The 24,975-nt window shown below is 45.0% G+C and overlaps 1 protein-coding gene across 2 annotated transcripts in view; it reads left to right on the forward strand.

Moving 5' to 3' along the window:
- The first annotated feature begins 271 nt into the window (after positions 1-271).
- Positions 272-24,975, forward strand: part of L3MBTL1 (L3MBTL histone methyl-lysine binding protein 1) — a 370,013-nt gene continuing 345,309 nt past the window's right edge. For both annotated transcript variants that reach the window (XM_078650498.1, XM_078650499.1), the window contains exon 1: positions 272-407. In XM_078650498.1, coding sequence (XP_078506624.1) covers positions 272-407 — 136 coding nt within the window. The remainder of the gene's footprint in view (positions 408-24,975) is intronic.

Here is a 24,975-nt window from a genome sequence, read left to right on the forward strand (position 1 = left end):
AGTTGGACAGTAATCCACATTTGGCAGCTAATTTGTGACAAATTCGCCCCACTATTTATTTTGGGTCTTTCTGCTCAAACACTGAATTCCATCTCAGGGCACCCATTGCCATGTGGTCCTGTACAACTGTTGGTTTCCTCCTACCCCATTTATCCTTCCTGTACCTCAACTGTATGCTGATTCTTTGCTTCATCAGTCTTGTTCTAGCATTACTCAGTGTTGGTGCCTACTCCGCATGTTGATTACTTTTCAGAGAGTCCTCCACAAGGTGATGGACAGCAGAGGGAACAAGGATGTCATGAGGGCTCTGAAGGTCAGCACCACTGGCGAGGTCAGTGTCCATATGGTAACCAATGAGAGCCCAGTACAAAATTCACAACTCCCAGCAACTGCCTTCATCAGCTCAGGTACTGTGCAAGCTAACATGGGAAACAATTTCATTCCATCTTGACTAGAAGAAAAGTACTTCCCATTTAGAATATGACATGGTGAGAACAAACACTCTTATAGATGATAGATCACATCTTTAAGTTGCATTAGTGATATTAGTAACATATTATGTGATGCAAGGTCAGCATAACAAAAAGTAGCATAACACAAAGATGCATGGTGGAAAGGCTTAAAATCTTAAGGCATATGGTATCATGAAGATGAAGAAATCAAAATATACAATACAATTGACAAAAGGGCCAATATATTTTAGGTAATGATGACAAAAGATAAATAACATTAAAAATGTATAGCTATGTATTCATTTATTGAAATGGTTATGGCCTGTAATTGGGATTAGTGTAAGGGTTAGAATAAGGGTTTAAGTAAGGTAACGGTTAGGTTTAGGACTGTGGTTTAGGTGTATGATCAGTATTACAGTAAAAGCTAGTTAGAATTAGACACAGGGTAACGTTTAAGATGTTCTAATGCATTGCCAAATTACTTTTACATGTCAATTGCTTTCTTATTCATTAAGAACTTCTCATTACTTGGATTTTACTGGTGCTTCCACAGAGCAACGCGGTGAGATAGCCAAATAATTTTCCTTCTTCGATGTCTGTTCTTTTATAACCAACTGTGCTTATTTTAAATTTTCTCCTTGCAACCCGCTGGTGTACTTTAAAAAAACCTTTGCCGCCCTTGCCCTGATATGTTTTTTTTTTTCTGAGATCAGTAAGATGTAATTATACGTTTAGAAACAAATAGATATAGACCAGCCTCAACATTATCATGGAGAAATACAGAACGAAAAAATTAGTCCAAATCTCCTAAAAAGATTCACCTTATATAACATAAGCAGACAACTAACTCTATAATGACAATACGGATAATCAGGGAAATGAATTGAGTATTAAACTGCGTCAAATGATTCTCAAAGGTAAGCATGAGAAAGGTATCTCTCCCTACACTGCTTTAAATGGACAACCCTTAATTAAGACGCATGGAATAAAGGTGAAATTAAAAAGGTGTCAGCTGTTAGAATCTTCATTAAAAGGCACTCTAACAATGGGTCACATAGCATAAAGCCACACAAGCAGACACATAGATCTGCTTCCCATGAAGTCCTAAGATATCTCTCCTGTTCCTCAGTAAGTTTTTTTTTTTTTTTTTTTTTGATTAAAGACTTTTATTGCACCGAGTACAGAAACACAGCCCATGGCCTACAACCCATAAATGGGCCGGCCGCAAAATTACAATATTCATACATCTCAACCAACAATATAATCACTGTATCCAAGATGAGAAGCAATGTATAGGCAGATAACAATCCAGAACCTGAGTCTCGTAAAAAATTATTATGCATAGTCGAAGCAGTCTCATTTTATAAGCATCCTAACATTAAACAACCCTGTAACAACCCCCCACCCAACACCCCAGGTCTCAGATCTCAAGTTTTGCAGATAAGTATGCATCCAGAGAGGCACATAAGATATATCATAGAGCGTGTCTTGAGATAGCGCTATAGAACGGCAGAACCATGAACCATTTGCATGGCACCATTATCAATCCCTACAGGGAGAATCTCACCCATGCCTCAGCCACTCACCAGAGTCCAACATCCATACACGAAACAAATTAGGGACTCTCATCCGCCGCAAACTTCGACAACATGTATACCGTGTACGGGCCCCAGACATCCCGAGGTCTCGAAGCTTCAGGCAGTTCCTCATAGTAACAGGTCAGTTGGTCACGACAATACGCCATGTCTTGCAGCCAAAGTTTGACATCAGGTGCTCGCTCCCCCCCCCCACGACACAGCCACTCTGCGCTTAGTAATTTGCAGTGCCAGCACTATCAATCTTCGTATTCCGACAGGCACTCCTGAGACCACACCCAACAGACATAAACGCGGATCGATAGGTATATCTATCGACGTCATCTCAGACAACGCCGCCGTCACCGCTTTCCAGAACTTATATACTCGATCACATCCCCACGCTAAATGTATAAAGTCAGCTTCTTCCGCACCACATCTCACGCATCTGGAGTGGTCTCGCAGGCCGTATCTCATCAATTGTACAGGCGTATAGTACCATTGCTGCAAATATTTATAGTGAATGAGACGGAAATTCCCATAGGCTGCGAATCCGCCGTCATAGAACAGCACTCAGCCCATTCATCATCAGTCAGCGGATCCGGCAAACATGCGTCCCACCGCGCTTTGGCCACCATCCCTCCCCCTCCCTCATCTTCCTGTGAGGCTCGATATAAGCGCGAGATCAATTTCGCTCGGTCCGTTGAGGAATATAGCAATTGTAAGGCACCCAATACCGGAGGTTCCTCCGGGAAGGAGGGATACAAGGCACGTATCGCGGCGCGTAGCCTAACATAAATGAATGTGGCCATAGTAGGGTTTGTCGTGTGGTCCAACAGAGTCTGCAGAGGAAGGAACTCAGCAACAGGGAATACATTTCCCATGCTGTGTATACCTGCACCTTGTAAAAGCTGTAGTGCTCCCACTTCACTGGAGACCGAAATCTCATCATGATAAAGTAGTGGCATAGCAGGGGCATATAATGGCAGTATATTAGCTCGTTTACCCAATTCTTGCCATGCGCGGTACGTACTGCGTACCGTATCTACCTCCCCTTTCTCAAACACGGAATACATATTCACTATCATTGCCTTCAGTGGTCGCGGGGTAACCGCACTAGCCTCAAGCGCAACATGTGGTGTATATGGCGGCGCCGATAACCAGTAGGTAGCAAAATGTGCCTGAGCGCAAAGATAGTACAGCTTCATATCCGGTACCGCAAAACCCCCCAGGTCGTATGGTTTCGTTAACACATCCCATCTCACCCGCGACTTCTTACCAGCCCAGGCCAGCATGATAAGCAACGATTGCAGTTGTGAAAAAAATGTGACGTCAGGGCGATGGGTACATTAACAAAGTAGTACAAAAACTTAGGGAGTACCACCATTTTGATGAGAGAGACCCTGTCCGCAAACGACAGCGGCAGCCTAATCCATCTCTTCACTTGGTCTTCCAATTTCGAGATGGCTACACCATAATTAGCCCGCAGAGTCTCATTGCAATCCCTGTGCACCCAGATCCCCAGATAACGCACCGGTTCCATCGCCCATTCCAATGGGAATTCTAGTGGGAAGGGCACCGTGCCATCCGTAAGGGGCAGCAGTATGGATTTATTCCAATTGATGGACAGTCTAGAAAAGAGCCCAAACCTAATGAATTCCCTAAGTACTCTTTCCAGATTCTGAGCCGGATCTCTTATGTACAGGACCATGTCATCCGCGTACATGGACACTGCCAGTGACCTGAGCGGGAACCTCAGCGCTGCGTCAGCATATCGTTGCCGTAGAATGCAAGCCAGGGGCTCCAGCATAAGAGCAAATAGCAGGGGTGAAAGCGGGCACCCCTGTCTAGTCCCCCTTTGAATACAGAATGCTGCCGACACATGTCCATTAATCCTCACCCGCGCCATCGGCCGTGTGTACAACAGAGTAATCAAAGATGTAAAAAAGTACGGCACACCCATATGATGCAGCACTGCTATCATGTATCTCCAGGCCACAGAGTCGAATGCTTTGGCCGCATCCAAGAGTACCGCTACAGCAGCAAGATCCGGCTTGAGAAGGTGCAGAACCGCAAACAAGGCCCTTAAGTTGTGTCTAGTGGAACGAAGGGGAACGAAACCGGATTGGTCAGGCAAGACCATAACCGGGAGGATAAGTCGCAATCGCGTCGCTAATACCTTAGCAATGATCTTAACGTCTGTATTCATCAGAGATAGAGGACGATACGACTCGCACATATTCAGGGGGTTGCCCGGCTTCGGCAATGCCACCAAAAGCGCTTCTCTCATTGTAGCCGGAAGTTGTCCCTGTTCCATCGATTCTTCCAGGACATTCGCCAAACGCGGCAACAACAGATCCGCGTATTCTTTATAAAATTCTGATGGCAAGCCGACTGTGCCGGCCGCCTTGCCATTGGGCAAAGCGGAAATCGCATCCCGAAGCTCCCCTTCCGTGATATGATGCATCAAGAAGTCTTGCTGCCCCTTGGAGAGCCAAACCAGCGCAATGTTGTCCAAATATTGGGCTAATTCTTCCTCACCTGCCGTGTCCCTGAAGCCATACATCCGCTCATAGTGCTGTACAAAACAGTCCAGGACGCCCGCCGCACTGGTTATGGTAGCACCCTCATGTTCTATCTCCTGAACCGCACAATGCCTAGCCCATGGTTCTCTAATTCTATCAGCCAGCCCCGACCGGCACGACCCCCCTCACTGTAGTACCGCGCTCTAGTGCGTTTGGTCAAGAATTTAATCTCCTGATCAACAAGTTCGTTATAGTCAGATACTTTCTTCCGGATCTCTGCCAACCTAGCATCGTTCGGTAGCTGCTCCTGCTGCCGTTCTAATAGCAACAGTTCATCCTCCAGTCTGCCCATGGAAGTCCTTAATGATTTAAGAACCCCGGATTGCATGCCTATACATGTACCACGAATCGTTACTTTAAAGGCTTCCCACACTGTACCTATGCTTTCCACGAACCCCACATTTTTGTAAAAAAATTCCTCAATACTAGTCCTCAGTTCTTCGCGCAGTACCTGATCGGTTAGCACACCCGGAGTTAGGCGCCACGAAAATGGAGCTGGTGTGTGCGATGGCCAGCCGATCTCCAGAAGCACAGGAGTGTGATCTGAAAGTGTTCTAGGTAAATGACTGTTCTTCCTGACCCACCCACTAACATCCCGCGTCACCAGCCAATAATCCAGCCTCGACCATGTGTCATGCGCAGATGTATAGCAAGTGCCTTCTCGCGCGCCCGGGTGCCCTAGTCGCCACACATCCACCAGTCCAAGTCCACACATACCATCACGCACCGCATCAGCCGCTTTCTTATGCTCATAGGGCCTTGCATCCTTCCTATCCAACATCTTATCCAGCGTCACGTTCCAATCTCCTCCACAAACTACCGCTGAGGGCGGTAAGGCATACACCTTATTCCACAGATTGACATAAAAGTCAGGATCGTCCGTATTCGGACCATATACATTCACCAACGTTACCAATGTGCCATATAGTTTTCCCTGTAGTATAATGAATCTGCCTTCTTTATCAATGTCTTCATGCAGCAAAACAAATTGCACATTTTTTTTAATCAAAATCATGACCCCACGAGCATATGAGGAGTAGTCTGTCGCCACCCGAACGCCCGCCCACTGCTTAGCCACTGCCTCAATCGCTTTTCCCCGAAGGTGTGTCTCCTGAAGGAAGACCACCTGAGCCCCGTGTTTATTAAGAAAGGCCATCATTTGTCTAGTCTTCTGAGGTCTGTTCAGACCTCGTACATTCCATGTTATCCAACACATTCTCCCACTCTCAGCCATAAGGTCTTCCCACCCCAGAATCCAATAGCGTACAGAAGAGACAATTCTCCCAATTCCAGCTGCCAATCCCATAGTCATCCATCAACCAATCATCCACAGATGTCATGCGTAGAGCAGTGCAGTGTATCAGCCCACAGCCCTGAATCACAGCGCCTTCAGCGCCCAACCCCTCACGCGCACACTTGAACAGCAATGTACTCATCCGAAACCCCCGAACTCCCCCCGACCACCCCCCACCCACTTCAGCACCCCCAAACTGCCAAAGCCTATCCCAACCCCCCAGCCTCCCAACCTTGATCCCTTCATCAAACAGAACGTGGGGAATTCCCATAAGCGGGGGCGTAGAGGTGCCCAACTCCCACTAGCAAGTGCAGCAGGAGAGGATCGGAAAGACATTCAGACATCCGCCCCAGTCGTCCCAGTATCACGGCCCTTATCTCAAAGCGCAAGCATGCCATATCGGAGTCTGCAATGTTATCATTATCCTTCTGTAGCTACCCTCTAGTACACAGAATGCCCAATTGTAGCCCCTTCCGACATCCAATCCCCAGGCCATATCAGCAATAATGACTCATGTCCTTTCCCAGTCCGGGGAGCTAGTATCACACAGCTGAGCAAGCAGTAAACAGTGAAAGGGTACAAAAAACATCTTTTCTCGCCATCCAATGTTCATAAGGCATCCTCGAGAGCACTTTTCCAGTCAGGCCTGCTGCCGACAGTAGCAGTCATGCAGGACAGGATCTTCAGTCACAAGAACAAACAGTCAATGAGCAACAACGCCACAACAGAGCTTAGGAAGAGCGATGTCTGTGTCGACAAATAATGCATGCTCACGCCTCTTCGTCAAGTACTTCGTCCTCCCTGTTTTGCGCTGCATTTGCGTCTCGCTTTCTTTCTTTTGCTTCTTCGCGTAATCCATAGCTGCCTTAGAAGAGGTGAAGATTTTATTATCAGATGGTGGTCCAATCCGGAGACGCGCCGGGTATAGCATAGCATATGGAACGTCCTCAGCCCTAAGAAGTTGCTTCACCGCATTGAATTCTTTCCTCGCCGTTTGTACCGCCACCGTAAAGTCAGGGTAGAATTCTAGTCTACTGCCCTGCCAGTCTATGTTGCCCTTTTCTCGTGCCAGACGCAGGATCACATCCCTGTCTTTATAATTTAGTATGCGGGCAATAACAGGTCGTGGCGGTGCTCCAGCCACCGGTCGCTTAGCTAAAGAGCGGTGCGCCCGTTCCACAATGAACACTCGTGACAACTGATCTGCCCCAAAAATGTCCGTGATCATCCGTTCCATGAAGTCTTCCATGCGGCCAACATTTGTAGATTCGGGCAGCCCCGTGACGCGGATGTTGTTGCGTCTCGACCTCCCCTCCAACTCCTCATTCTTGGCCTGGACGACCGCTAAGATGCGCTCCATGTTGAACACCTTAGTAGTCACAGTGGTCAACCCGTCCTCCGTAGCTGAAACCCTTTGCTCCACCTCACCCATCCGTTCATTCTGCCTATCAAACTGTGTGGCCATGTGATCCAGTCTATGATTCACTGCTTCCATGGTACCTTCAATAGATTGCAATGTCTTTTGCATAGCCACAAGCACCCCTTCCAAATTCGGCGTGCCGCCTGATGCACCAGCAGATTCAGTGTCCGGCGGGGCCTGCTGGGTAGGCATGGTGGCTTTCTTCGATTCAAACGTCAACTTGGGCTGATTTCTTTCAGTTCTGCCCATGCCGCCAGCTACTCAGCTCTCTCAGCCACACCTATCGCAGTTTTATAATAGCACCAAAAGTAAATCACAGGCCACCCCAGAACTCTCCAGTGGTTAGGCGAGCAACGGCAGCTTCCAACAAAAAACAAAAAAGGGCGCGCTTCCGAAGCCACACTGGTCTCTACTCGCGCCGAAAGTCGCAGGCAGCAGAGGCCCAGCCCGCACCCTCAAGGAGCCAAGCGTATCCCTCAGGGCAGAGGAGCTTGCAATCTCGGGCCCCTCCAGACCACAAAACGTCCACACTGCGCAATAGGTGTGCCAATCACCGGTCAGGGCAGGCGCTGGTATATCTCACTCCACACATGGCCACCGTCGTCCAGGAGACAAAGCCAGAAGCCCAACTTCGTAGTGAACAGCGATCAGGGCGGTTAGTCGGACCCAATTACAGTTCCACAATCAATGCACCCCGGTGGGCAGGTGTGATCCAGGGACCGCCGGGTCACTCCGCAACCCAGCCCGTCTCCCGCTGCCGATCCCGAGCCTGCCCCGCCCCCACCAGCCACAGTTCGCGCGGAGCGGCCCAGTGCGGTCTAGCGCCACCTCTGCAGCCCCGGGCTTTCCCAGGCCGCTACCCCACTCACCGCAACCGGCAGAAGCCAGACCTGGCCCAGAGGTCGAGCGGTCTCCTCCGCTGTCCTGCAGTGCTCTCTCGGCACTCCGAGACGCTGTGTCTATGTCGGGTCAGTTCCCAGCCGTCGCGCCAGCAGTTACCGGAGATCTCCACCTCCGCCAGTCCCCAGGCTCAGCAACAGCTCCAGAGGATCTCAATGGCGGACACCAGCCGGCGGTTCAGTCACCGCGTTCGGCACCAGGAACGACCCGGGTAGCCAAAAACCAGCGCCAGTCGGGACAGCCTCGCACTCCTCCACAGGCAGCCGCTACTCTGGTACGTTATTGGAGCAGATCATGAAGGGTAAATGCAGGATTTTATTTCCGATCTGGCGGAGCCTCACATACGTGCGGCCATCTTGCCTGGCGCCCTCTAGCGCCCCCGCCCTTGCCCTGATATGTTAGGTTGTTTTTGGGAAAAGTGAACGGTGACTCTGCAATCATGGAGGCGGGCTCCAGCACTGAAAGGAAGATGCGGTTAACGTCATTGGCTTGTTTCCAATAAACCCTTCATCCATTTCTCTATCTCTTACAGTGTAGTTATGCCTGCAATGTTCCACTTTTCTTCTGGTACTTGTTTCATAATGGGTTGCCCTCCTAACCTGGATTAAAATTTTAACTTACCTACCCGCAGCAGCCTTGGTATATTTTCCCTGGTGCGAAGTAGGTGGGAACGGTAACATCGGAAGTCTGCATAATTGTCTTATTATCAATGTGATATTAAATGGATTTTCCATAATAGCAGTTTAGTATGGGTTCTTTAAGAAGACCTTCTTTATTTTAGTATTCTTTAGTTTTAACACAGATCCCTAGAATTGGCTGCTAGATGAATGGTATAGGGTCCAGTGGTGCCTTTCTTAAAGAATGCATAGCTTTCTATTGCTGATAAGTTTAAATGGAAAAAACATTTGAAAGGGACACGCTTAGAAGGTTTAAACATGTCCATGTTTGTCTCCATTTAATTTTAAGCACCAGTGCAATCTAATCCAACTCTTAGCTGGGCCCAAAAGTGCTGTTTAGTAATAGCTCTAGTTTCCGACTAGCTTTGCTTTATGACCTGAATTGCAGTATCTCAACCCTAGCGTTGCAGTAAATGTATATAAAAGAAAACATAATTTTTGAGGTCAATAAATGTAATCTCCATTCATCTAATATTTCTAATCATTATTTTATTGAGATTTCTGAATCCAATTTCCATTGACACAAGAGCTAACTTGTATTATGTTTCACGACATCACTTTAATCTTTGTGGATTTCTAGGTTTTTTAACGTAATATTATATTAATATATGTAAAGCCAATCTACTGCGCACATGGCCTTCAGCAGTACACGGCCTGCAGTTGGCCTCTGGGCCTGGTTTGCGCCCAGGCCCTGCGTCAACCTCCGCAGGAAGCCAACCCTCACCAGGGGAGGGGGTTGCACAGCCCCCTCCCCAAACTACTATTGGTCCTGGAACCCATCCCCGGGGCCTTTTGTTTAAAAAAAGGGAGGTGTGTACCCGGTATCCCTCCCCAAGCCACTTTTTTTTGTCCAGGGACCCCATCCCTGGGGCCAGAAAATATATTATTAGGGGTGGGGGACATGCTGCACCCTCTCTGAGACCCCAAATGAGACTCTGGGGACACCATCCCCCCGGACCATACTTTAACTATAGGAGAAGGGGTGGTGTGGCCCCCCTACCTGAGCCTTAATAGGCCCTTGGGGCCAATCTCCTTGGTCCAAATACTTTAACATTAGGGGAGGAGGGTGTGTGGCCCCCTTCCCGAAACAAATGGGAACCCATCCTCCAGGGCCATGTTTTAATTAGGCGAGGGGGAGCATGGCCAACCTCCCAAGCAATAAGACGCCCCAGGACCCCATCCCCGGGGCCAAATACATTACCAATGGGGGGTCCCATGGCACCCCTCCCAAAGCCCAAATAGGCCCCGGGGACCCCAACCCCCATTTGCCAAACATAACATTGGCAAGTGGAGTGCAAAAAAAACGATGGATTTAAGCCCAGATCTCTGTACTGGGGTGAATGTGTGACATTGGTCTGCATTCTGTCCATCAACTGTTGTTTTTGCATTTGTCACTCCGAGCGTGAAGGGTATGCTCAGACGTGAGTCCCGTGCTCTCCACACCACTGGAGTCAAGCTATCCTGGTTGATGACGGCTGATAACCAGAAACCGGTCCTAGGATGCTTGATTCCGGTCCAGGGAAGACATGGCTTGGCAGTTCGGGCTGGACTTTTCCCATGAGGCACAGGGTCAAGGCTGATTTGCATATGGCCAAGTCTGAACTGGGGTGGTGTGAAGTGCAAAAAAACGATGGAATTAGGCCCAGATCTCTGTACTGGGGTGAATGTATGACATTGTTCTGCATTCTATCCATCAACTGTTGTTTTTGCAAACATAACATTGGCCATGGGTAGACCCCCAGGGCTCTTGCGGGCCCTGCACTGGTGCAGCTTTTTTTGCTTGCTCCCGCATGTCGAGAGCAATCAGTTTTCCTGCCCGCAAGAGCACGGGCAGGGAAACATAAGTGTACTGCCACCCGTCAGGAGAATTTTCAAAGCTCCCACTGGGTGAGAGCACACTTCCTTCTCTTCCCTCAGTTCTGAAGGTAGGAAACAGTGCTGTGACCCAGGGTGGGCTCCCTGGAACACAGTTCAAGAGATTGCCCTGGGGATGCGCTCCTTGGGGCCCTTTAAGGCTCAGAGAGGAGTGCTGTTAGCCATCCTCCCCTGAAGTTATTGTTTTACCCCCGGGGATGGGGTCTCCAGGGCCAAATTGGGCTAGGGGAGGGGGCCACCCACCCCTAAAACTGCAGACCTTGGCATCAGGAGATGGGGTCCCTGGGCCCATTTGGGCTTAGACAGATATGATGTGCACCCCCTCCCTATTTTGATTCTTTTTGGGCCCGGGTATGGGATCTTTGGACCCCCTTCTATGGTGTGGAGAAGGAGGCAGCATGCCCCCTTCCCACATATTACTATTTAGAGAACACCAATGGACATTTTCATTTTCTTTAATCCTGCGGATTGCAACTTAATAAAATATATATATATATATTATTATGGCCTAATGGATGCTCCCTCTGGGACCACACCTCAGGGATCAGGAGGGCTGGGTATTCCTAAACCCCCAGTATTCAAGGGGAATTCGTTCCCCATCTGCAAACGCGCCAGGGGGGCGCGTTTGCATAGTGTTGCAGCGGGGGGCGGGGCCTCCGCGCGATGCCGGTTTATTTTTTTCTATTTTGTTTTAAGAAGCAGGGCTGTGTGGCCCCCCCTTCTTTTCCTATTTTTGTGGCCCTGGGGACCCCCTTCCCCAGGGCCTGGCCCCTTTTTTATTTTATTTTAAAAAATAATTTGGAAGGGGGCCGTGTGGCCCGCCCTCCCGAGGCCTTAATCGGCCCGGGGACCCTATCCCCTGGGGCATGGCCTTTATTTTTTTTTTAATAATCTTTAGGAGGGGGGCTGCGTTACCCCCTCCTCAGGCCACTTATGGCTAACTCTGGGCTACGCGAAGCATCGCGAAGTGAGGGGAATCCACGCACACCCACACACTTCGTGTAGCCCCAATACGCGCCACCTGCAACCCTCCCGCCCTCTTCTAAATGCCCTTAAAATCATTAAAGACATTCTAAAACTAATGAAAATGACTTACCTGAGATGCGGCGTCCCGGGGCTCCCTCTTCCTGGTTTATCGCCGACTTCTTCCTCACAAATGCGCATGCGCGGGTGCCCGCGCATGCCCATTTCTTGCGAGAAATGCGCGGGAACAAAATGAGGGTGTTCATTTTGCCATAGGAATTATGATTAGTGCTGCAGAAAGAAAAATTAGGACACATTTTGAGTGACTTCTCAAATCCTCTTCTATTTCATAAAAAAATTCTGGCATGCAGACTGAAACATGCACTTTCAATACCAGCAGCAGACTTCCAGTTAACTCCCTGGTGAGCAGTAGCTTTACTACAGTGATCGAATGAGCAACTATAGTGCTAACATTCTGAATTTATGGCAAATGTGTGACACATCTGATGGAATCAAAGTAAAAAACTGAAAGCATTTCCTATTGAGGAGACTGCAGTAAATGAGGAAATTAGGATACTTTGTAGCAAATAAGTCTCCCAAGATGGCCACCAGAGAAAAAAGAGCCCAAATGGAGCACAAATATCACCCAGATGTAGCTCAATGACAGAAGTGTGCAAAACACTTTTTATTTTTTGTTTATTTGTAGTTTTTTTATAGTGTAGACTGGTCAGGTATTGGAGCGTTGCATCTTACTTGGACCCCTTATTGTGTATTTTGCACGAAGTACTTGAGATTGATCTTGTGAAACATTGAACTTTTCTTTTAAACTGAAGTTGCATACTTGCAGGTTAGGAGCTTCTTGGATAACAATCTCTGTAGAAATCCTAATATATATGATAAGATTACTCTTGTTGAACTAATTAGGAAAAAACCTAGAATAAGCGTGCTCTATCAATATCTTTTGTCTGAGCTTCCGGACGATCTGGACACTCAGAATATTAAGTGGGCTGATAAATTCGGTGTCCCAATAGTAGATTTGAAATTCCTGCTTGAATTAGCCAGATCTGTTTTAGTCTCGGGCACCTTGCGCACCCAAAGTTATATGGCTATGTTTAACTTATATCATACTCCCGCCAAGATAGCTAGCTGGGGAGGTGCTAGAGGGGACTCTTGTTCTAGATGTTAATTTTTTGCTGCGGATGCGATTCATATGTTTTATTTATGCCCTAACCTGAGTTTATTCTTGAAGGAAATTGAGGTCTTTATTAACCAGGTACTTAAAATTCAGGTTAAGATTTCACCGGAGTTAATCATAACGGGCTATGAATACTCAAGTGATGCTGAAAGAACAAGATACGCCCTATCATTCTTGTTTATTGCAATGGCAATGATTAGATTATGTATAACATTGCAGTGGTTAAGTCCAGAGGCTCCTACTTTTGGCCATTGGAAAGATAGTATGCTTGCATGGTATAAACTGGAATCATCAGTGTATATGTTGAGGGGGAGGAGAAGGTGCTTAGTGGCATTTAAGAACTGGGTCCCTTTTGAGAATTGGCTTTTTTCTCCTTTTTATTCCTCCCCTGATATTAAATTTTTTTCATGCTATCCATTGATCTGTAACCCTAACCTGATTTGCCTATTTTCTTGATTCATGTTTCGTATATTCACTTAATGTGTTTCCTCAAACTCGACATTTTGTTTCATTGTCTCCCGGTGTTTTTCTTGAAAATAATAAATAAAGTTAAAAAAAATAAATAAATAAATAAACTGAAGTTGCTCAGAGCCAGGCTTTGTAAGACCCTTTTTTACCTACTGGTTTTAATTAATTCTCATTGTATTGTATTGTATTAAGAAAGAGGTTATACTGTGTTTATGTACACTTTTATGATCTATGTTTCTAAATCAGATCGAATAAAATTTATTGGATTGAATTGAAGTCTCCCAAGATGGCTTCCAGATAAAAAGGAGCCCAAATATAGCGCAAATACCACCCAGATGTAGCCCAAGTATAGCCCAATGAAAGAAGTGTGGAAAACACTTTATTTTTTGTTTTTTTGCAGTTTTATATAGTGCAGACTAGTCAGGTATTGGAGTGCTTTACATGAGCATTGGTTACCTCATACAAGGACAAATTCATTTTGGTTGTAGGCATGGGGAGATTACGTGATTTGACCAGAATCACAAAAAGTCGAGCTGAAGCAGTTGCAAAGTCTGCAGCTCTGGAAGTAACACCACATCCTCTCCCCTAAGTGCAACATTTAATCAAGTGGTCAACTGGATCAAAAACATAAAGATAACAAATACTTTAAAAGTGCTATGTCGCTATTTCAGAACTCAGCAAATATGTCCTCATTTTAGTTTTTTAGAGCACTAACCATAATTTCGATGCTATAATTTCTAAAGGAAATGCTTTAGCTATTACTGATTCACGGGAGTACCAATAATAGCTACTCCAATACCATATACTCACCTGGGCCCATAAACACACACAATTGAGTAAACCCGTGGAGTCAAAGTTTATGATTTTCCACACTTCAAGATTGATTATATCTTACTCTTACCAACCTTTCACTGATCAAAAAGTTCTTTCCTCTGGTCGATGGGCCATTAGTTGAACTAGTTGATGGTGAAAAATTAACTTAATTCTAACTTTCATACGTTAAAGTACATAACCACAGACTCAGGTAAGTTTTAAGTTTTTATCCAAATGAATTGCATGTGAATCACTTGAAAGTACAGTACAGTCACCGTCACTCATAGGAGAGAAGATTCAATTAATCAAATCATTTTTATTTATTTATTTATTTATTTAAACTTGTAATGCGCACAGCTACCCGCAGTGGGTTTCCCGGCGCTAGGGATAGACTAGAGAAGAGCGGTATGTATGCAGAAGTTGCTAAGGGAGGCTGCAAATTATTGTTGGAAAAGCCCAGTTTTGAGTCCCCTGCGAAAACGGAAAAGGTTAGTCTCCGTTTTTAGGGTCAGAGGAAGAGTGTTCCAAAGTTTGGGACCCAGATAGGCAAAGGAACGGCCTCCCATTTTAGCAAGCCTAATTCTGGGAACGAAAAAGTCACCCTTCCCTGATGATCTCAGAGTTCGGCTGGGCTGATAAGCCTGGATACGGTTCTGAAGATATTTGGGGGCCGAACCTTGCTTGAATTTAAAAACATGGCAGAGAGCTTTGAGTCTGATTCTGTTAGAGATTTTAAGCCAATGAAGGTCACAAAGTGCTTGAGAGATAGATGTTCTCCTCGGGACGTTACAAAGAAGCCTAGCGGCAGCGTTCTGGACGACCTGTAGCTTTTTTATAGTTGTCAGGTCAGCTCCAAGATATAGAATGTTGCCGTAGTCCAGGCGGGAAACAACCAACGCCTGGACAACCGTTCTTTGGGTCGAAGGAGGCAACATCCACAGGATTTTTTGAAGCCATCTCAGAGTGGCAAAACAGATAGAGGCTACTTTTACGGCCTGTTGTCTCATTGTGAGGTTCTCATCAACAAGAAACCCGAGATTGCGTACTACAGTTACAGGCTTCGGGGTAGGTCCCATGTCCTTGGGCCAATGTTGTGGGCCCCACAGGTCCTTATCCCTGCCTAGTACTACGACCTCGGTCTTATTGCCGTTAAGTTTTAGGAAATTACTCTCCATCCACTTAGAGACACAAATCAAACCTTCCTTCAAAGTAGAAGTGTCTTTGCCCTTTCCATTAGAAAGGGAGAAGATGATTTGTGTATCATCGGCGTAGGAATATAAACTAAGACCAGCCTTCTCCACAACTGTGGCCAGCGGTCTTATATAGATATTAAACAGTAAGGGACTGGGTATAGACCCCTGCGGGACGCCGTAGTCAGATGGATAAATTGTGGATGAGGCAGATGTAGAAAAAACCTGGAAAGTACGATCGATAAGGAAGGAAGCTATCCAGGCTAGGGCAGCGCCCTCCACACCCAGAAACTGGAGAGTCTCAAGAAGGATGGGATGGGACACAGTGTCGAACGCCGCGCTTAGGTCGAGAAGAATAAGCGCAGATGTTTCCCCGTGGTCGACACTGTGTCGGATACTCTCGGTAACTCCTAAAAGTGTGTTTTCGGTCGAATGGTGCGCTCGAAAGCCTGACTGAGAAGGATGTAGAAATCCCGAACTCTCCACAAGATTAGTTAGTTGTGTGTTGATGTGCCTTTCCAGAATCTTTGATAGAATGGGCAGCAATGAAATAGGTCTGAAGTTAGATAAGTTGGTAACATCAGCTCCAGCCTTTTTTAATAAAGGAATAATCATTACATGTTTCCACTCCTGTGGGACATGTGACTCTAATAAAGAGGAGTTAAGAAGGTCCATCAACACACGCCATGGGCCATGCTCAAGCAATTTTAGGATTTTAGCCGGTATCGTATCTCGTGGGGAACCCGATTTTATACTGTTCAGGCAGGAAAAGAAGGAGTCATCATCAAACGGTAACCAGTTTGTGAGTTTAGCCACATCAGGGGGTGGATGACCAGGAGTCAATGCGGACTTAATCAAAAGTGGGTCATGAGATGCGGCCGGGTTTAAAGAATCATAAATGCGCTCTATTTTGGATATAAAAAATTGCGCAATAGAATTGCATTGTGTCTCCTCTAAGGCAGGAGGGGCTGGTTCCAGATCTTCTCCCGTTAGTTTTTTCACAACGGAAAACAAGGTACAAGGGCAATTTTGGGCGTTAGTAACTGTATTGGAGACATATGCGGCTCTGGCCATTTTGCATTGGTGATGATAATCTCTTAGGGCTTCCTTATACTCCACTTTACGAGAAGGGGAATAAGAGCGTCTCCATTTCCTTTCCAAGGTTTTACAGTAAGATCGTCTGCACTTTAGGTCTTCAGAGAACCAGGGTGCAGGAGGACGATGAAGTGGGGAAATCTTCAGTGTTAAAGGGAGAGCATCGTCAATATTAGAACTCAATCAATTGGATACTGCAGTGTTTAACACGGCTACGGATGTATCAGTCCTGGGAAGTGTGTCCATTAGGCGAGTATTAAACTTGATAATGTCAAGTTTATTCCACCGGCGTATGAGCACGTCCTTAATGCCGTTATCTGTACTCGGGGTTTTAGTGAAAGATAGAGCAAAATGTACAGCATAATGATCAGACCATTCCAGAGGACGGGCTGGAAAAAAACATTCCAATTGAAGGTTGGAGAGAACAGGGTCTAATAAATGCCCCGCGGAATGTGTTGGTCCGGAATTGCAGAGCAGAATGTTCAAAGCTTCTAATTCAGATAGGAATAATTTGCTTACTTTACATTGGTCATCTTCCAGATGGAGATTTAGGTCGCCAAGAATGGTAAAGTTGGCCGCCTTCAGGGAGAGAGGAGCAATGGTGTCCGCAAAGGACGTTGTCCATGCGTTCGTATTTCCGGGCGGGCGATAGTTCAGAAGACCTGACAGGGTGAATTGGGGGCTGGTGGCGAGTTTAAAATATCCAGCTTCACATCCAGGTAAGTGAAAAGCATCAAAGGTACATACGTAGTTTGATTTGAAAATTATCGCAATTCCACCTCCTTTACCAGTGTCTCTATCCTTTCTAACCATTTTATAGCCATCAGGGGTTGCCATGGCAATGTCAGGTCCCGAGCTCTCATGAATCCAGGTTTCCGTAAGGAACATTGCATCTGGTTTTTCATCGACTATAAAGTCATGAATGTTATTTTTATGTTTTGGGAGAGATCTACAATTTATGCTCCACAATTGTAATTTAGTGCAACGAGAGGAAGGAATAGCACCCCTCGGTCTACCCCTAGGTTTGCCCCGTTTATGTAGTGATTTCATTTCATTACACAAGGACATCCGGCCCATGGAGAAGCCACAGTAAGTGCATTTATAATTATGAACAGGCAGTGTACAAATAGTACACTGTACAGAGGGATGGTGATTAAGTTGTCTTAACTCCTCACCGGTATAGGTGATGGTGTCATGATGGACAGCTGTAACTGGGGCCAGAGCAGGATCCATAGTCCCTAGGCGCCCTTTTATACTGGCCAATCAGGAGCGTGTCAGCGCTGCCCCAACTAAAATGGCCGCCAAAGTGGTTTTACCCTCCCGGGACTCGGCTGTCTCAGCGCCCAAATCATCAACTCATACTTCAAACTTGCAATGGCTTATGCTCAGAAAGGAGAGGACAGAGAGAGAAAAACATCTGCAAATTTTCAAAATTATAATTACCTAGAATGGTGTGAAGACCAACCCCCTGGCCAAAGGACTGGTAAGGGTCCCCCGGGATAGTTCAGGAGATAAAGACTTCAGGACAGGATACCAGACTGGATAGATGACCTCTCTAACACCGACGGTCACATCGCACCCCTCTCTGACACTCTCTTCCTCCTCGAGATTCTTCTGCGATCTTCTTTCTAACCCAATTAAGTTAAGATAATAGGTTCTGCATTCGGTTCTTCATTAGCATCTTACAGCATCTTTCCCAGCATCACCTGCTACACTGACAGCATCCCGAGCTCTGGAGCATTCAGCATCGACGGCTGACTAACTAACTAAACAACTACCTCAATTATACCTTTTCGTTCCTCATGTACCACCCACTAAAGTTTCAGTATCGTAAAAATACGAATTCTGGTTGGTCAGGAAAATTGGGAAGATCACCACACCATGCTTACATATCACTCTTTTCAGTTAGCCCTTTGTTAACAAACCCATTCCCTTAATTTGTATTCATATTTTATTTTCCCACCCGCATTCACATTACATCTGCAACAAATGTTTAACTTGAACATGTGGTCTCATTCATTTAGGTTTTTCACTCCTGGTTCTCAGGCTTCAGGCAGATTGTGACCTTGTACTCTTCTCGACCCACACGTCATTCTTCCGGGATGACTTTAAGTGCCCATGCGCAAATGTCACATGGCTCAGCTCACTCCAGACATACACGAGAGGCCCAAATGAGCACTAGTAATATAGTCAGAAAGACTGATGTTACTTTCAAGAAGAAATTCTTTCACTGTATACCACCCATGTCTACTCTATCCCAATTTATTTAATAATTCATTCCCCGCATTGGCATTAGTAAATTCACTCAATTTAGTTTCAAGCAAGCAGATGCAAAGGACACGAGTCTTCAAGATTCCATATTAGTACCTTGTGATCATGCGCAAGAATTTCTCTCCAAGCTTTTAGTACGTCACATTATCTAGATGTAGTTGACACATGCGAAGTAAAGATTTCCTAATTAGAGCGGTTTTAGTAATTCGTTTGAGTTGGTTAGCGTTAGCAAACACATATGAAAGCTTCTCTAACCCTCGTTTCTATGTGGTGCGCATTAGTTTCACACAATACGTAATTAATAACATGTTAGGGAGTTAAATGAGAGGATTGCTTCAGAGCAAGTCTCTTTTCTATGAGTCCTTGCTCCATCATTACATCAAGATGATGTCAGGCGTGCCACACTTTTGTAATAAACATAGAATGTTAGCAACCTAGTTGTTCATTAGGATACTGTTGAGAAGCAGAGGTCAGGGGCACGGACTCTGAAAATTGAAGGGAGATAGGAGGGTGCAGAGGCTACAAGTTGACCACACTGGGCAGACAGGAAGGGCAGTGGCAGTGGCAGCACAACAGACTATGGAGGGCAGTGTAAAGGGGGCCGTGGGCAACAAACCAACATTGCAGGCAAGAGAGGCTGTGGCAGTATAATAGACCATGTGGTCAGAAGGAAAAGGCAGTGGTAGTACAACCATACATGCCAACAGACCCGATTCAACCAGGAAGCGCCCAATATTTTTAAGTCCAAATGGGCTTTTTTTATCTATCCCCTGTCTACAATCTCCTCTTTTTCAATGTAAGTCAATGGGGAAAATACATTTCAATACAAGACCGGAGAGTACCATTATGCATTTAATGCAACTTCAAGCGGCCATTTTAAAGTTAATACATCACAAAGCAAAGCTCTAGAACACTCAAAGGTTACATTGGCAACAAGGCTAGATAGATCTGCCTCTTTTAAATGCAGCTTCAAGCATATAAGTTCTGTTTTCAATGCTCTCTATACTTTCTTGTCAATGTTGCATCGTATTGCGTTTAATCTTGATTATACCTTATATTATAACTATAACATTTCCTGCTACCGTTGTTTTCTGTTTAACCTTTTTACTTTGCTGTTTATCAATATTTTGGGCTTCTGCTGCTCCCAACATAACTCGGGACTCCTGTCGCCTCCACCGAGCCCTTCTACACCATTTCAGGAGATAGACGCCACTCTGCCTTTCCGATTTCCACTTTTTTTCCACTTTTTTCCTGACTGAAAGACTTTATAATTCATTGCGGTCCGAGCGCGGCACTCCTCACACTCCAATTTACGGAGCGTGGGCCGCGCCCGGACACCATTGTTCTCCGGTTTCATCCTGGTTCCTCCTTTTAGCCTGTATGGGCTTCTCTGCTTTTCAGGCCTTCGTAAAGCCAGAGTCTCTCCTATTTTAAAGGAAAGGCTCTAAGCAAGCACAGAGTGACGCGCTACGCTTCTTGACGGAGCGCACATAGGGGAGGTGCCCTAAAGGCATCTTCCTTCAATATTTACACTGCGTTGCCTAACAATGCATACACCTATTGTATACAGCTGATCACTCGCACTGTCTCTTGACGGTTGAGACGCTAGCGATCAGCTAAGTCAGATTTTCATTGTTTGGAAAGAGATTAGGCATAAAACTATTAATACTACTGCATTAATAGATTTAATACTGCTCTTTTAATAGAATATTATTTTAATACTATTTTGAGCGACTAAACTCTTGAAGCATACATTTTATTTTACTATTTACCCAATACCTATAATAATAATAATCGGTGTTAGCACCCTTTTCAAGGACTTACCCCCTGTGATTCTGTTTTTTACTAAGTCTGACGTTGAATCAGACGATTCATAAGCCCGGGCCCCTACTCCCAACCCTAATGAGGAAATTATTTTAAAAACTATACAAAAAGAAATGCGTTCATGAATGAGGGAGACTATAAGTCTAATTGTTGCTTGAAAAAGACCCTTACCTGAATCTGCTAGAGATCGCGGGTCACCCGACCAATAATTTCGCCACTTCCGGCTTCGGGCCCATATATTTCAAATCACCAGATACATTGATCGGATGAAGTCACAATCTACTACCAATAATTGTGGGATTCCTTTCGATTATTTCTAGTGTACCCGACTTACCATCCACTGTTACGGGTACCTATGACCACAATGGATCAGGGAGCTAGCTGTAAAAGGAAAGGCAGCAAAAATAATATACTCTTCAATAAATGACTTTACTTTCATAAAATGACCACGGACAACTAGAAGTTTTATAAAGTTGTATCTAAAGTTCAATCAGTGTGAAAATCCAACTTACATTTGAGCAGATAGTCAGTAAGCAAAAACATTTGGTTTCAAGAGAAATGCGACTGGGAACCTGCTAAGCGAGTAAACTAATCATGACAGAGTGAACACGGGAGATGAAGAAATAACTAGGGCAAGTATCATTTATGCTAGGAATTGGGAAAACTTTAGAAATCTAAACAGTTCGATTAACGTGAAAAATAGGACACGCTATAACTTCAGAAAATCTCTTCATTCAGTTTAGTGAGAAAATGTATAGAACACTTCAAAACAAGTTATAAACTGTAAATAGGAAAAATGATTTGTAAAAGGAAGGGTAACATAGGAACACGCTATGAAATAAAGGCATACGTTTCATGAGATGCAATGAGTTGCGGAAAGCATGGAAAAACTTATCATATGCAAAGATATGTCTTTATTGAAGCAAAGACAGAAAATTAGAAAGGTGCAGTTTCAGGAGATTTAGAGCGATATTTACCTAGACTGGTGTGAAAAACCAAACCCTGGCCACGGGTCAGTTAAGGACAGGAAACCCTCAAGGAAGGATACCCCTCAATGGACAGCAGGTGCAGAATGGACACCCAGGACAGGACAGGAAACCCTCAGATTAGGATCAGGACAGGACAACGAGGACACGACCAGCACCCGCAGTTTGGAAGCAACGCCTGCGCTCCACCCTCTCTGCAGCTATCAGTCAGGACCCCGATTGGGTCAGCGAACTCCCAGCAAAGTGCTTCGCCAGCACCTTTAAGGTTTAGTAAAACCTTAGTCTATGGTCAATTTCGGACAGAGTGCTCCGCAGCGCTCTGCATCAAGTCACCTATTGAGTGCGTTGGGTCAGTGACAGGTCAGCTATTCAGACAAGTCGGACAACTTCCCTAGGTGAACCCAGGGTAGATATACTGTTTTGGGACAGGGTACCACCCCCCAAATGTTGCAAAGTGTCAGAATCCCCAATTTCGATTGGTCCTAAGGTAGGATTTGGTTAACACACCAATCAGAACAGACTATTACAAGCCCTACTTAGCATCCTAGGGTGCCGCCTAGCAAGATTGGGGTTCCCACGAGAAGTCGCAGAGAATACAATGGAAAGAATACAATTTGATAAAATAGAATACAATCATGATGCTCTTGCTGTGTGAAGGTGCACGTTCCCATGCTGGCTCTGGCATCAACCTTCTTTGGCTTGGTTTCAATGTCACCGCACCATCGAGTGATTCTGCGCAGAGCAGAACTACCCTCCAAGATGGACTCCCCAGCCCCATCACCCCTCAGTGTCGAGGATACATGAAAAGTAAGCGAAAACAAATTAATACATAGAAATAAATGAATGTATTACATGTTATAAGTTCGTACTTTAGTTTCATCATTATAAAAAATATACTATGCATTAGTGAATAAGTGCAACGAATAACATCACAGGAGCAGCAGCATAAAGCTTCAGCACGTTATTGCTATTACGCATGCGCACCTTTTCCCTCTCGAATTCTGACTGCGTCATGTCAGCTGACTATGCCTCACGCATGCGCAGAAACGAAAAGCCAAGCAGCGGCCATTTTAGGGACAAGGATTAATCGTATTAGTAGAACACATAGGCAAGCGTCTCTATGATACCCACGCACATTAACAATACATAAATTTAGTAAAACAAACAATTTGTTACGGGATTATGATAGATTTTCGAGGTTTTTGACTCGAGCAAGTCGCGATGCGAAATCTTGCTCTATCAATCCCCTCTTTGATGATATTTACTATCATCACAAAAATGGAACCAGATGCCAACTTTCTTTTACACTTTGTACAACTCTATCTCTTCCAACATGCGATTCAGTTTTTCCTTCTCATTTTTGGTAGGGTGAGAATTCTTCACCCTTTTGTAAATCTGATTATTCATTTCCTCCAATTCAAGCTCATCCGCATTCCGTTTGACTCCTCTTGCATTCACTTGATACTTCTTATTATGCCTTCGGCATTTGCAACAGACGAATATGAAAAATAGGATAAGACCTATAATTCCAATTGGCATCAGTACTTTGAACAATAAGCTTCTACCTAAGTTAGCAAACCAGTGACCTACATTTGAGAGACCATCAACTAGTCTCCTCCAGGCACTGTCAACCTCGAGTGGTTTGAGTTCCTTTTCCAAATTAGTAATGTTTTTCACATATCTTTTGAGCTGCACGCTTTTGTCCGGAATGTAAGTGCAACAATGTTGCGCCTTCAACATCCGGCAGACTCCGCCCTCCTTTGCTAGTAAGGTGTCAAGAGCAAGTCTGTCCTGTAAAACCATTGATTTGATCGCAACCATTTCGGTATTGACCAGCAGAAATCCATGAGCTGTATCAGTAGACAGCACATCCACTACTGTGGACAATTTGCAAATTCTGTGAGTGTTCAGAACCACTCCCACTCCAGGTATCAGTGCACTAAAAATACTACCCATTATTTCACCTATACTTTCTCTTTTACTACGCACTAAGCCATTAGTGTTTTCATTGCTTCCAGCAATTTCATTCACATGGTATATTTTCGGGAAAACAATGCCAAAGTAGCAGCTTCCATACCAGTGATCCGGCAATTTAAAATAAGCCTTGTCTCCACATATATAATAAATTCCAGGAAACACAGGCTCTGACCCATTTTTCAATCCCCAACCTCCAATTACCTTGTAATTGTGTTCACATTGACTGGAACCAATGAAAATGTTATTATAATAATCAGTCTTCTCGCGGTGAAGACAGAGTTTCCCTTTCTTTTCGAAATCCAGCAACAGAGCAGGTCCCGCCCCGCCAGTTGAGGTGCTTTCCATGTTCTCAGCCCATTTAGGTGCTTTCTGCCTTTTGTCATTAGCCTTTCTTTGGAAACTCTCCCTTCTCTTCTCTGCCATGTTTAAAAATATCTTCTCTTGTTCATGCAATGAACAGGTCAGGTTGTCTCTATGCGCTTCAGCTATGTCTATATTGCCTATAGTCAAAAAGTAGTCTCCCATATAGCGTATTACGTCACTTTTTATATGTACAGGATTCAGATTTCCACGAATGGGAAGTTCAGAAAAGATCACGTCATTGTTAGAGTAATAATACTGTAACGGTCCTCTTTTGTAAAATAAGCTTGCTAAAATACTACAGGAAATTCCATATGTCAGAGGCAAGTGATGGTATGTCACGCCTTCAGCTACAGAGGTAGGTAGCTTCATGCAGACATAGCAATCCTCTATCTCCATAGTCTCTACATAGTGTATCAACAAGTTTGCGAAAACATTTGAGTGTGTCTGATCCCTAACTCCGTGGTAATGTAGTCCTTCCTCATCTGATGCATCTAAGTCTCGTGTTGTTTGTCTGAGTGCTTTCTCACGTCTTTCTACACTTCGTGTTGTCAGTTCTTCGGTGTCAGTAATCTGAGTAGGGGAAATATTAGTATTTTTACTAACCATAAAGGGAATGAACACTGTTAGTCCTATCCAAACTAATATAACTATAACTATACTACATACACATACTTTGCAGCATGTTTTGCAACAACTGCAACTAGGCCTTCCATTCGTTCTTGACTCAGACATTTTCGGCTCAGAAGAAGTTTCTCAACCCCTCTTTGTAAGTTTACACAGGTAGCTTACTCTATGCAACCTCAGGTGAGCTTGTTTTCCTCTTCTTCAGAGTACTCAGCAACCGGTTCTCCGTCACTTTCGTCAGTGATGTCAAGTTCCTCGAAATTCTCCAAGATTAAGTAGGTCCACTCCGGGTCCTGATATTTTTTGTTTTGTCTTTTTATTCGCTCACTCCTTCTCTTGGAGCTATCTTCAGGTATTTCTGCAATTTGGGGACTTCTTCTTAGATCTGCAAGTTTCTCTTGGACTGTTTTTATTCTTAATTTTAGTCTC

The sequence above is a fragment of the Lissotriton helveticus genome, chromosome 7 (assembly GCF_964261635.1).
Source record: "Lissotriton helveticus chromosome 7, aLisHel1.1, whole genome shotgun sequence".
NCBI classification, from domain to species: Eukaryota; Metazoa; Chordata; class Amphibia; order Caudata; family Salamandridae; genus Lissotriton; species Lissotriton helveticus.